Below are 12996 nucleotides of genomic sequence, written 5' to 3' on the forward strand. Positions count from 1 at the left end.
GACTCTGTACAATTTGAGCTTTAATTCTGTTGCAACATGCTTTCTATCTGACTGGATGCTTTCACTGTGAGAGATCCCTGGATCTGAACCCTGAGAGTTTGAAGGGCAGACACTGCCAGTGGAAGGTTCTCATTTCCTGAATTGCGGTCCCCCATAGATGCAGAACACCTTAAACTTGCTAATTAGCAGGACAAGGTTTAAAGACTATGATAATAATCAGACTTTTGGAAGAGTCTAATTAGCAGGAAGGGAATAAAGTACAATTAAGGTTGTTCCTGTTATTCTTTGGAGATCATAACCTTTTAAATTATCAGATACTCTTTAACAGAACCTATTTGCAACATGTATTACATAGTTCATTAATAATCACAAATCAGCTAGCAGCCTTAAGCAGAATTTTAATGTCTTTAGTCTAAATTTCAAAATAGATGTATGTTTAAAACAACAATTAATTGCTTTAACTCATATTAAGGTTTAATAATAGTAGGAACAATCTGAAACCAAACTTAATGTTTTTCTTTAGGGTCCATGAGACTGATTAATTTCTTCTACATCTGTGTCACTGGTGGGTGGGTCTCTTAGGCTAGTCTGACAGAATAAAGTTTTATTTATTAATTTTGTGCATTTAAAAAGTTGTTTCAGAGATGTTCAAAGCATCAAATAAAAACTCCTCTACTCCCTCTGTAAAAGAAAACAATAGATAAAAACCTGTTAGTTTTTATCTCATCTGCTTGACAGTGTCCCCTTAATATGTTGACAAAAGTCCTGTGAAAATGGTGATCTTTTGGTTTTGCTGGTCTTATAAACTTAAGGCTACTATAAATTATTGATACTCTTACTATGATATTGTGTTGTGTAAAACCAAGGCACTGCAGACTGACTTCCAGCTCTGAAATACATAAAACCTGGAGAAGTGCTAGATAGTAAAGGTGGTGCTGAGTGTCTGCCACACTTGACTGGGAGATTGGATCACACAAGACTTTGCAGAATGAGGCCCTAAATTTTCCAAGAGAGTACTAGAAGAACTAAAATATTTATGTGGTAGATGTATGGAAACATACTTTGTTGCTAATTCTCCATGCCTACATATTCCCCAGGATTTGTGATTTTGTCCTTCAACATTTCTCAGTGAGCAAATTTTCCATAATATAAGCTAAAAGAACAGGCCTTTTTCTTCACATTTGCTAAACTCTGTTGCTCAGCATGGTTCAGTGCCATTCAAAACAAAATACAGCTCTGGAATCAAAAATAATACACCCACACATACTGTATGTACAGCTTCCTGGTAGCCAGTTGTTGCTTAAACTTGTAATGATTTTCCATGTCGTTTTACATCAGATTTTTGTAAGAAAAAAGGAAAGATGGCTAGTAAGTGAATTGATCTTGGGTCCTTGCAGTGGTGAAAACAACTTATTTGCATGATGTTTATTTGCTGTGACTTGTCCATTCCTCCCTTTTCCAAAACCATCTTTATTTTCTCTTAGTTTTTTGTTTATTTGTATGCTTTTGCTTTACATATTAGTTTGAACAATATTTGTCTATACTGATGGAAAAGGTTTCGTAAAATAAATAAATAAATGTGTAGATTATTTTAGCTGTAAAGTGTTTTAGCTGTATTGAATCAAAATGTGATTTTTTTTTATTTCAGTGCTTTATCTTGTAGCATGTCTAGTAAAGTAACTTTTTCTATAGCTGAAATTATCCTTTATTTGGAGGACCTTTTTTGGTTCCCATTGTAGAGGAAGATGGATAGCACAGCTCAGGATTGTGCTGATTATGTGTTTGCTGTTTGCCAATAGTCTCTTATTTTGTCTATATATATATATATAAATATTGCTATTCTAAAATCAAGGGAGATTCTTAGAATTAAAGAATGTGAGTGATCAGGAAGAAATGATGAGAGAAGCTGCCTTTCTTTGGTTGGCAGCTGCTAATCTCATTAGGATTATAAATTTCAGTATTGTTGAGGTGGCTCAGCATGATGCTCACTTAATAAAACTTTGGGAATGGCTTGTTCCCATGCAGGAGGATGAGTAGGGAGGGAGTGATAGGGAATTGTGCAAGAGCTCTTAGGAATGGAGGCATTTCTTCAGGAGGCCAAATCCACGAGCACTGGCTTCTGCCCCAAGACTGGAATTGATGGTTGCTCCCAAAGAACCAGAGTAGTGCAAAGGGTTGTAGAGATAACAATACTCTGATCTATTTTCCTCTTACTGCACCTTCCTTAGACAAAGGAATGATTGTAGCAATTTGTGTTTTAAAAGAGAGTAGCATCAGAAACATAATGAGCCTTTCCTGATGCTGCTTCCTTTCCAAGAATAAAATATAGAGCTGTTGTCTACTGTAGCAGCTCTCTCATAGTCTCCAAGAGCAAATTTCCACACAAAATAAGCCTTTTTTTCAAATAGTAATGCACTCAGGTGCATTACTTTAAACTGTGAAATTACTAGAAAATCTAACAGTTTAAAATCTTGAGAAAAATATCAGTCCAATTGTAAAATATTTTGGACCTGATTTTGCTTTTCTCTGTTAACAACTCATGTAGTTTAAACTACTCAGCTAAAACATTATCTTAGAGCAAACAGTGTAATAAAAAGTGTAACTAGACATAAGGTTAGATTAGCAGATTTTTAATTTTAAACTTCTTGCTAAATGTATTATTTTAGACCTTCAATAGTGGCTGAAAAGTTAGTATTTTAAAATTAATTACCAAGAAATGTACATGTACAAAATGCACATTTTAGCCTTTGTCACGTAATTCACATTCCTTAGTCATGGTCAACTGATACATTAATATATCTGAATGAGGTAAAGGGCAAGTTCAGTAATTTTTGCAGTTCTGCATTTCTATAATAACTAGGAAAAATCCACATATTTCAGAAAAATCTGGTCTCCCTAGTTAACAATTGTAATATATCTTGATTTGTTCCACACTGGAACCTACCTGGAGGATTCTTCTGAATTATCTCTGCTCAAACATGCAGTTTTATGCCCATAGTCAGCTAATTGCATGATAGCCCTTTACAACCCTTTGCAGCCATGTCCCAGTAACACACACGTGGGGAATATATTTAAAACCATAAAATGTCAGAAGGGTGATGAAGCAATTTATGAAAATGAGTTTTCAGACATTGGATTGGCTGCACCAACCAAAAGCATTAAGAAATTGTTCCGGTTGCTGTGGTTCTTAGCACTGACTTCACTGGCTACAGAGTCAGCCTCTGACTGCAAATAAATGTAGGGTAAGTTCCTATATTAGACCTAGTTTATGAATAGAAGATTAAGGCAGTTCTCCAACCTTTATACACAGTCTCACATTAATAACTGTGCATGTTTAGCCAGTGGTGAGACCTGACCCTTTGAATATTTTACCAATCACTTAGATAAGACTGTCACAAACTCCTTGATGCAAGGGAGGTTTCAATTGGCTTCGTCTTGCAGAAATATAATGAAAGGGGTCTTGTTGTCCTCATTAGGGTATATATGTTAGAATTTTTCAGCCTTGCTAGAAGCCCAAAACCAATTTTGGATGATGGCTTGCTTGCCAACACCGTGCTTATCTGATGGTGTGTTCTGCATGTGTAGAGTGTGTGTGTGTCTGTGTGTGTGTCTGTACATGTATATATATAATTATATATATACACACACATGCACATATATGTTGCTTTTCCTTCAGTAGGCAATATTGTTTGGTTTTGTTTTGTTTTCTCATTAGACCACAGGTTTTGTTTAACTAATTTCTGTTTATGCAAAACTAAACAGAAGTATGCAAATATTTGACATTTCATGTGTAATCACAAACGTTTGCACCCTGCCTGCTCTGTTCAGGGCTATTTTAGTGATGCCTGGAATACGTTTGACTCCCTCATCGTTATTGGCAGCATAGTAGACGTCGTTCTCAGTGAAGCTGATGTGAGTATATCCCAGCTTACTTTTCCCAGTCCCTACTTCTCTTTCTCTGTCTCCCCACTATTTCCATCATCTGGACAAGTCACAGATTTTGATCTGATGTTTCTAAAGTTTTGAGTACAGACCAGTCATAGGTCAATTATGTTGATATGGGAAATAAATAGCCTTTTTTTTCTGCCAATTTCTTTTAGCTATGAAAGGGAAAGTTTAGATTGTATAGTGGTACATCAGAGAAGCCTAGAGTGTTTCTGTGTTATAACACTGTCCTTTTCTTCTCTTTTTCTGTTTGTGTTTTTCTCTTGCTCTCTTTCTGCTGAATGCTTGTCCTAACAGCACTATTTCACTGATGCATGGAACACTTTTGATGCCTTAATTGTTGTTGGTAGCGTCGTTGATATTGCTATAACAGAAGTTAATGTAAGTAGCAACTGTTCATGCACTAAAAAGTAATTGCTGTCATCAAGAAATACAGAAAATGTAAACTTAATCCCCAAAAAAGTCCTTTTTTAGAAAAGTATGTTTAATCCTGGAATCAAAGAACAAAACACTGATACAGATGTTTGTACAAGCTGCTATTACCTATTTATAAACTTGTATAGCTGCACATGCACACAGCACAGTGAGACAATAAGAGTTGTTCTCTATATGCACAGAAAATATATAAAAAAAAGAATTAAGCTTATGTTACTATTTTACTTGAAGCCCATTGGTTTTTGTAGGTAACTTGACCAAGATAATTCAAGATTCTGTAAGTTTTTAGTGGCTTGGTTTAATAAATGATGATTTATTTTTCTGTGGGAAGTTTGGGTTTTAATGCTAGCATTCATATCTCATGAGGTAGCAGAAAAAGGGCACATAGAAAGTAAGGCTTTCCATGCTGTGGATTTTTTCCCAATCCTTTTGCTTTTCATATCCTGCAGTAAGTGATTGGAAATTTGAATTCCTCTTAAAGTACTTGGAAAACTCCATATTTCACCAGAATTTTGACTGATGGCCGTTGCACATATAGGTGTTTGGACAACTGATTGACCTTGAAATTGTTTCCTGGTCTTGTGTTAAACTGTGAGAATCTCATGACTGTCTGAATTTCTGGAAAGAAAAAGGAGGAGTGATGTAAGAACATGGGAGCAGAAGAACTTTATCCTGACCTTTTGATTTCAGACTGATTTTTCTCAGTTCTGTGGGGATGGATCTTTCTGTGAACTGAAGGATCTTGAGCTGACAGGGAGGGTCAATCAGCCCAGAACTGCAGTGTCCCCTTCAGACATTTCTTAAAGTATAATTATTCTTCATGGAGCATGTTTTTAAAAGCCGCCTCTGATTTATTTTTGATTGGGTTTTTTTGTCCGTTTTGTTTAGTTTAGGTTTTTTTTTTCCCCAGAAAAGTTTTGGATTTAGACTTACAGCTCAAATATTTGCAATTTACCCATGATTTCCATTCACAGTAGTACTGGTGTAGGTGAACAGTGTATTTGAGGAGTGTAAAAAGACCAATCACTCAGAACAGCTTTCCCTCATAACTGCAAAATGTATTTGATTGCGAAGAGATTGAAAGATCTCAGAGGTACTTCCATGGCCAAAGCAGGATTTAGCAGTGTATGGGCAGTGCTAATTGGACAGCTCTACTTCTATCTGGTCACTGCTGAGCTGCCAGCTGTGAAGAACACTGTCATTTAGCAATTCTCACAGTTGTCTTGAAAATATTCTGGAGACCAATTAATGATCTCCAAGATGAGTACACACCACAGTCAACAACCAGCACTGCCATTTCTTAGTTTTCATGTTATACTCACAAGGGGAAAAATGCTCATCTTTGACTTCTAGTTTTGCACAGCAGGCTCTTTGTGTTCTAAGTATTGTCTGTTTCTGGTCTTGCCACTTTTCTGTGCTTTGTTTGTGCAAGTCAAGAATGTATTATGGTTTCAATATATTTCTGGGCTTGATTTCCCATTTTCAACATGAAACAGTTAATGCTGCAGAGTGTCCAGGGAAATTTCTTAGGTTTTTATTACTTTTACTTTTTTGATTCTACTGAACTATTCCTACTTGATTAGTTTAGTGTAAATTTCTGTAATCCAAATCCCATATTTTAGAATCTTTGGATCAGTGTTTTTTCAGCATTCTGAATTGTGCCATTCCACCTGTACTCGTTATTTGACACTGACAGTGATCCTGGGAAATCTACAGCTCTGCTGAGATGCTAATGAGACTCTGTTTCCAATGGGATTTCAAGCCTGGTTGCAATAGCAGCTGTGAGAATTCCCACTATAGAAACTTCTTAAGCTGAGGAAGCTCAGCCTTGTTTGAGGGCTGATTTGGAGGAGGGTAAAAAATCACCAGCACTGACAGAAAATCAGGTCCTGTTGCAGTTCTAATTGCAACCATCTTAATTGAGCAGTGTAAAGGAAACATGAGTGTGAGTACTTCATGTCCTCAGTGTGAACCAAACACTCCTGTTGGATCACATATGTGATTGCCTCGTGCTGTGGAAACAGCTCAGCAGCATCCTGGGTATGCTTAGATCCATTGCAAAGGCCAGTGAGTTCTTCTAGCAAACAACAAGTTTGCATCTCACCCATTTTTCACAAGAGAATGGATTGGACTGTCTAGGTACACATCACCTTGATTTCAGTATTAAGTACTGGAAATTAAATGGCATCTCTTTTATTTTGTTGATAATTTTTTTTCACATTTTATAATAATATATATGCTTCCCTGAGGCTGGTTCTTCTGATCCAGTAACCTCCCACTCTCACATAATCCAGGAAATTACTGTGGTTGGAATATTTTTGGTGCCTCTGGAAGTCAGTCTTTAATGTATTAAGCAATTTACAGGATTGGTCAGCATTCTCAAGGACTGTATCAGTGACCAACTCCAGAAATGAACCACCTCAGAGCAACATATATTTTGGCAATTAAAAATGTTCTGTGATTGTCTTTTTAATTTACTCTTTCATTTAATATCCCTTCCTTCAACCTTCTTCTTTTATGAACCTAATTGGTTTTCATGTTCATTTTATTTTTAGAAATTATTAGAGGCAAGTATATATAAGTAAAAATACCTATGGTGTACCAATAAAAAAAATTAAAACCACTACTAAAACCTATATAAATACTTTTGGGTTCTGTGCCCTTTTGTTTTCAGAAACTTTCACATGACATGCAAGATCTTGTGTGGTCATAGAAATGGTTGCTCTTCAATTAAAAAAGCAGAGTAACGACTGGCAGGCACAAAGTGTGCTCAGTCCAATCTGGGAGAGGGATATCTATAACTTATGAGAATGAGAGAGAAATAAATTGGAAATAAAGTATGTTGTTGAAAGGAAATAACATACAAGTTTCAATCTGGCCTGACTGTCTAGAAAGGATCTTATTTGTCAGCTCAGAAGCCATTTGGATGACCAACACTGAATGACTTAGAAGCATGATCACATTGTTTCAGTAGTGGTTGTGAAGGTTTTAAGTCACATTTTTAAAGTTTCCTTTACCATTCATGTTCTGCCAAAATGTTGAGAAAATAATGGAGAGTTCACTTTCCTCGTCTTTTATGTATATGGTCAATGCCATCTCTGTGGGACTGATTTTATTCTTGATGTTAAATGAACTTCAGATTTTCTGCTGAAATAGGGCTTAAAGGAACAGCATTTATATCTTCCTCCTGAGCCCCTCAGGAAAACCTGTCTGTCTTGAATCTTGACCTTATGCCGCTGTGGAGGAGTGGAATAAAAACCTCATGTCTGCCTCCTGTAAGAGATTCTGGACTCAACTTTGAACAAGTCCAGTTCAGTTTGAGTACCACTTTATGCACCCCTATCATATGTTAGGTATTGGTGCCAGTAATTTGTACTTTTGGATACAGTTGATATATTTTGTAGACTTTTTCAAACATTTCTCTTTAGGCTTAAGGGTAAATCTGAAAACTACATTCTCATCCAGCTTTGCTTTCATTAGTGTGAAGTCTTAGTGCAATAAATCTCTACAGTGTTGCAATATTTAATTTGGAGCCAAAAATAAATTTCTGAGCTGCTTCCATGGTGTTAATGGTAATAATTTATTTACTTTATTGTACAACAGAATATTGATTAGTTATCATATATTACCCTATGCCACCAACATATTAATTGTGAACTTAGATCTTTTACAAGGGAAAAGACACTTTTAAAAAATCTTTTCTGATGTTTCTCATGTTGACTTAAAATTTTTATTAATTGATGTTTATGGGCATTTGGTTCATGTTGAACAGGGAATAGCAGAGCACTGATAAGACAATTTCTTGCTCACATTTGAATTGCAGTAGCTATTCTCTGAACAAATCGTGTGTGTTTATGCACATGGACTCATAGCACACGTTTCTGGAGATATTTTGGCAACCTGAATGTTTTGCTATGCTATTGTCATCATATGTGTTTGTCATTCAGATGCTTCCTTCTTTAATTGTGGTGGTGAGGACATTGTCACCATATGTCATTTGTTCTGACATAGTCTTGGACCCTTTGGGACGATATGCAAAAAAGAAGCATTTGACCAACACCATTTACTAACATCACTGTTTTTCACCATGTTTATTTTTTGTTTAAGCACAGAGTTTGCTTCCAGTGCATGATCCAATCTGTTTCACACTATTCACAGTTTTGACACTGAAGTTCTTTTTAGTCAGGATGTTTATTTTGAACATTTGTTGCAATATGAAGAGTGCAACAAGGAGTTCCTGTTTATGAAATGTGCTAAATTTTTCATAAGCAGCATTAGTACTTGGCCAAAATTGGTAGCAAATATTTTGATCAGGGAGTCAGAAATCTAGGTTGATCATTGGTTATATATTTTGAGGGTTGGGATTGTTTGAGGAAGAAAACTGTTCTGTCACACTTTGGTTAACTAAAAGAAAAATCATATATTACTGCCTATTTGAAGTATTTAATGATTGGCTCAAAATTACATGGTTATGAAGTGCTTTGCTGACCCAGGCTCCGGGTGTAGCTGTCCCATGGCTGACAGAACAAGCAAAACAATGAGGGAGGTCTCTGTGCTCATTCCCCTCGTTGCAGTGTGTCTGCCAGCCAAGCAGGGAAAGCAGAAGCTGTCCATTTATTCCAGCTGTGCCCATTACCAGACTTCTAGCAGACAGAGGTACACCTGCCATCGTAAGAATCACAGAGTCCCAGTTTTTGAGGGACAAAATAATCCTACCAATGACCAGCCAGTCCCAAAACATTTAGGACCAAGTAGCATTGGAATGATTGATGGAAGGTGAAGGGAAGGAGGAGGCTGGATGTAGATTGTCTGACCACAGGTAATATTTTTATTTGCATTCTTGTCAGCAGATATCATCCTCAGAGGCAGTCTCTGCTCAGCCTGTACCCCTCAGTCTCAGGTCTATTCTAATAATTCCCTACATGTACAAATTCAAAATGTGCCACCTTCTTATGTGTGTATGTGCACATAATGTCACTGATGCTGCAAATAAGGTTGTGTGCTTGGGGAGTGTCTGGTTTTTCCTTATCTGTAGGAAGCAGACACTCTGTTCCTGTCAGTCTGTCTGTTTTTGTTGCTGAAGACTGTCTTATCTTTATCTCAGTTTCCCAAATCTGAGCATTGCTTCATGCTGGAAGGACACACATAACCATTAACTAACTTTGTCTCCCAGATGAGCATTTCCTTTATAAATAAGAATGAATAATGTTTTCTTTTGTGGTACATCACTATATTAGCTTCATTTTAATTGGTATTAGTAAAATCAATGAAGCTGCTGTATTATCGGAGGGAAATGCCAAAGAGGGTAAAAAATTAGGTACACTCTAAAATGTCAAACCCAAAACACTTGCCCAGTGATGAATATTTTCATCTTCAGTAGGAAAAACTCCTCTCATATCAGGAGCTCATGTTCACATTTTGTTTCTAGCATTTATCTCCACCTTGGTATTATTGTACAATTTGCTTTTTGTGAACAGAGTGTTTTTATTTTTCATTACTGGCCTGCGCTTTCCAGTGTCCATAATTTGTAATCTGTTGCATATGACATCCTAACACTCCCCAGCAGCATCAGATCAGCCATCAGAAGCAGGCAATTAGGACTTCTTAGTCTGAGGAAGATGAGAAAGAGGGATTCATGAGGGGAGTGTGCCTTGGGCAGTCCTGGGCATACACCACTGTGCAAACACAAATACCTTCAGTGACCTCCTGACAGAAAAAGTGAGGGATCATCATTCCTGAGCAGCTTCAGTAGAACTGATCACATAGTTTGGGTAATCTGACTTCTGCATTTTTAAAAGTGAGAATTAAATAATTACTAAGAGAATTATGTGTACAAAACCTTTTTTTTACTGACTTTTCCTTTTGAGAGTTTTTTTTTCATAACCAAGTCATAATGCAAACTCATTATTTTTTCATTTGGAAAAGTGATTAAATAAAAATGTGGAGGAGCAAAGTATCTTTTTTTTGGTATTATCTATCCCATTATATATTGCCATCCTAATACTGATGCTAACTTATTTGGGGCCCTGTTCTTCTCCTATAAAACGTAGTGGGAAAAATTCCCAAATGCCAAGCCCAACATTTTATTTAATTTTTTTTAGTGTCAATTTGTGATGATACTGTACTTTAATCTGACCTCTGTCAAACAACTGTGTTCAATTTTTGATGATACAAAATACTGAAGCAAATTACGTAATTCGCTCACTATTTAAGAGAATATGAAGCTCAACCTGACTCAGTCACCAGAGATTAATATGACATTTCAGGCTTCATCTGCAGAAGGTGTAATGAAACATTTTTTCTTTAAAGCTTAAGATGAAAAGGATTTTTTTTCTGTGCTAAAAAGTCAGTAGCGGTGCAGGTCTGTGTGCACTGGTGCAGGTTTGGGGTTGATTTAGGTAGGCAGCTTTGCAAGATTGTTTCCACGATCTGTGATATTTTGACATTTATGATATTTGTGATAATGATTTTTACCTTAATTATATTTTGATGATTTTATTTAAAATTGTTGAAATTCACAGGGAATTTCTAATGAAACTGTTGTCTTTGCTTAGCAGCTGATTTTCTATCTGTTTTATATAAGTTCCTAGAAAGTTTAGATGTTACAGCCAGTTTTACAAATATTCTTGTTGAAGTTTAATAAGGAGATCTGGGTTTTGGTTAATTTAATGCCCAAATTCAGTAAAAATCCCTTATACAGTTAAAAACTCTTTGTTTCAGAATACATTGATATGCTGGCAGGGCAGTAATGTATCCATATGTAGATTGCACGTTGTTGAGCAAACAGTTATTTTTACCTTATTTTCCCCCTGTGATCTCTTGATATTATATACATTTTGAAAGAAAAAGTAATAGAGAAAACAATTAAAATTTTAATAATGATCTGATTTTGAAGTACTACCCCTTGCTGCTTTTCTTTACCATAGTATCTTTGTATAACATATTTTCAACAGAATCAGCTCCTCTCTTTTCCCTTCCTTCTCCTCAAGTTTTATCTTGACTAACAGCAGTGTGTGAGATTTGAGTAGGTGAAGTGTGGCACTGAGTGTGGCTGGTGCATCCACAGCATGCTGGAAGCAGCTCTGCGGAGGCATCGTGTTCACTGCTGCTCTATGTGACAGGAATTGTTGAAAGGGGCCCCTTTAAAAGGAGGATATTTTAGGCAAGAGAGTAAGAGCCATCACTGGGATCTAACATCCAGAATCCCATTTTTCCTAGTGCTATAAATGTTTTTAAAGACACTCCAATTTTGGAAGAAGCTGCTGCAATTCTGTGCACAAGCAAGCACAAGACGTTGGTCCTTTAAGCTTTCCTGCCTGCTCTGCAAAGTGCATGACCATTTAGGCTCTGAGGAAGGCTTCTCCAAAATCTGACAGAGAGAATAAATGGAGAAAAGTGAGATGTTCTTCACAGGACACAGAGTTTGGCTCTGTGAACAAGAAATCGCATGTGCCCCTCTGCTGCTCCCTGGAGCTCCTGAGGGCTGCACAGATCTGTTCCAGAAGGATCAATCAAATCCTGATCCCTTTCTCCATGCCTGGTCCTGTTACAGAGGCTCAGGTATGGTGAGAGAGTTCAAGTATTGCCTCTTCATGGGTCCTTCTTTGGAAGGGTCAGCCTTCAGGGCATGGGGCTAAAAACGTTTGTCCCTTTGGCAACATGTGCTTGTTAAGCACTGCAACACCCAGTGTTCATCACTGAGTTACCTCAAGTGAATTAACTTTGCTGTAAGGGAGCTCCTGATGTGATATAAAACACAATTACTTGACTGGGGTTAGATTCCCGTGATAGAATAATTAATCTTCAAATGGGGCATAGCAGAAAAGGACCTTGAAAGGCTAGTTTGGTCCCAGAGCTTTGTTCTGGAGTTTTAGTTGGGCTTCCTGCTGTAATTTCATGCAACCTGTGAAAATTGATGGCTAATTTTGTTTGGCCTACAAGGGAGCAGATATTTTATTTTGTATTTACTTTCCATTGAATCTTTTAAACATGTTTTATACCAGATGATTTTATTATGAGCCAGCCAAAAATGTTTTAGCATGAGTCAGCCAAATGATGAGAGGATGGTTTTAATAAGGGTATTAATGTTTTGTTCAGGACATATATTGAGTTGAAAGATGTTTATTTACATTTAGAAATTAAAAATGTTCTTCATTTTGTTTATGGTTAAGCTAACTTTTTAAAATCTTTTATTTGATTTTAATATTTAATGTTCTTAATTTCTTAAAGCCAAAGCCAACTGAAACAGTCACAACTGATGAGTCTGGGGTAAGATCAGTAAAGTGACCCCAGTGGTTTTACCTATACTTGAGTTTATTCTTTTTACCATGTCTTTTTTCCACCAAGTTTTTCTGTATTTTTCATACCTGTCTTACTGCAAAGGTGTTATGCAGTGGTTTGCATTCATTGTCAGTGTTCTATTGGAGTCTACTACAAACAAACCCAATATGATCCTATTAACAAACCAGAAAACTTGGAAATGCATGTGGTGTGTGAAGCATTTCTACAGGTCCTGTGTTTTCAGCATGTAATTTTTCCTTTCATATCATGGCTATCAAGGTGAACAGGCCCTCAAGATACATTTTCAAATCTTACCTCTTCCACCTTGGCATTTGA

The 12996-nt window shown here is 36.6% G+C and overlaps 1 protein-coding gene across 1 annotated transcript in view; it reads left to right on the forward strand.

Annotated features, from left to right (window-relative positions):
- Positions 1 to 12996, forward strand: part of CACNA1D (calcium voltage-gated channel subunit alpha1 D) — a gene marked incomplete at both ends in the record, with an annotated part of 169678 nt that overhangs the window by 124601 nt on the left and 32081 nt on the right. Inside the window, 3 exons of the mRNA XM_082289118.1 lie at positions 3829 to 3912; positions 4243 to 4326; positions 12610 to 12648. Coding sequence (XP_082145244.1) covers positions 3829 to 3912; positions 4243 to 4326; positions 12610 to 12648 — 207 coding nt within the window. The remainder of the gene's footprint in view (positions 1 to 3828; positions 3913 to 4242; positions 4327 to 12609; positions 12649 to 12996) is intronic.

Source organism: Coloeus monedula, assembly GCF_965178545.1.
Source record: "Coloeus monedula genome assembly, chromosome: 11".
Classification (NCBI taxonomy): Eukaryota; Metazoa; Chordata; class Aves; order Passeriformes; family Corvidae; genus Coloeus; species Coloeus monedula.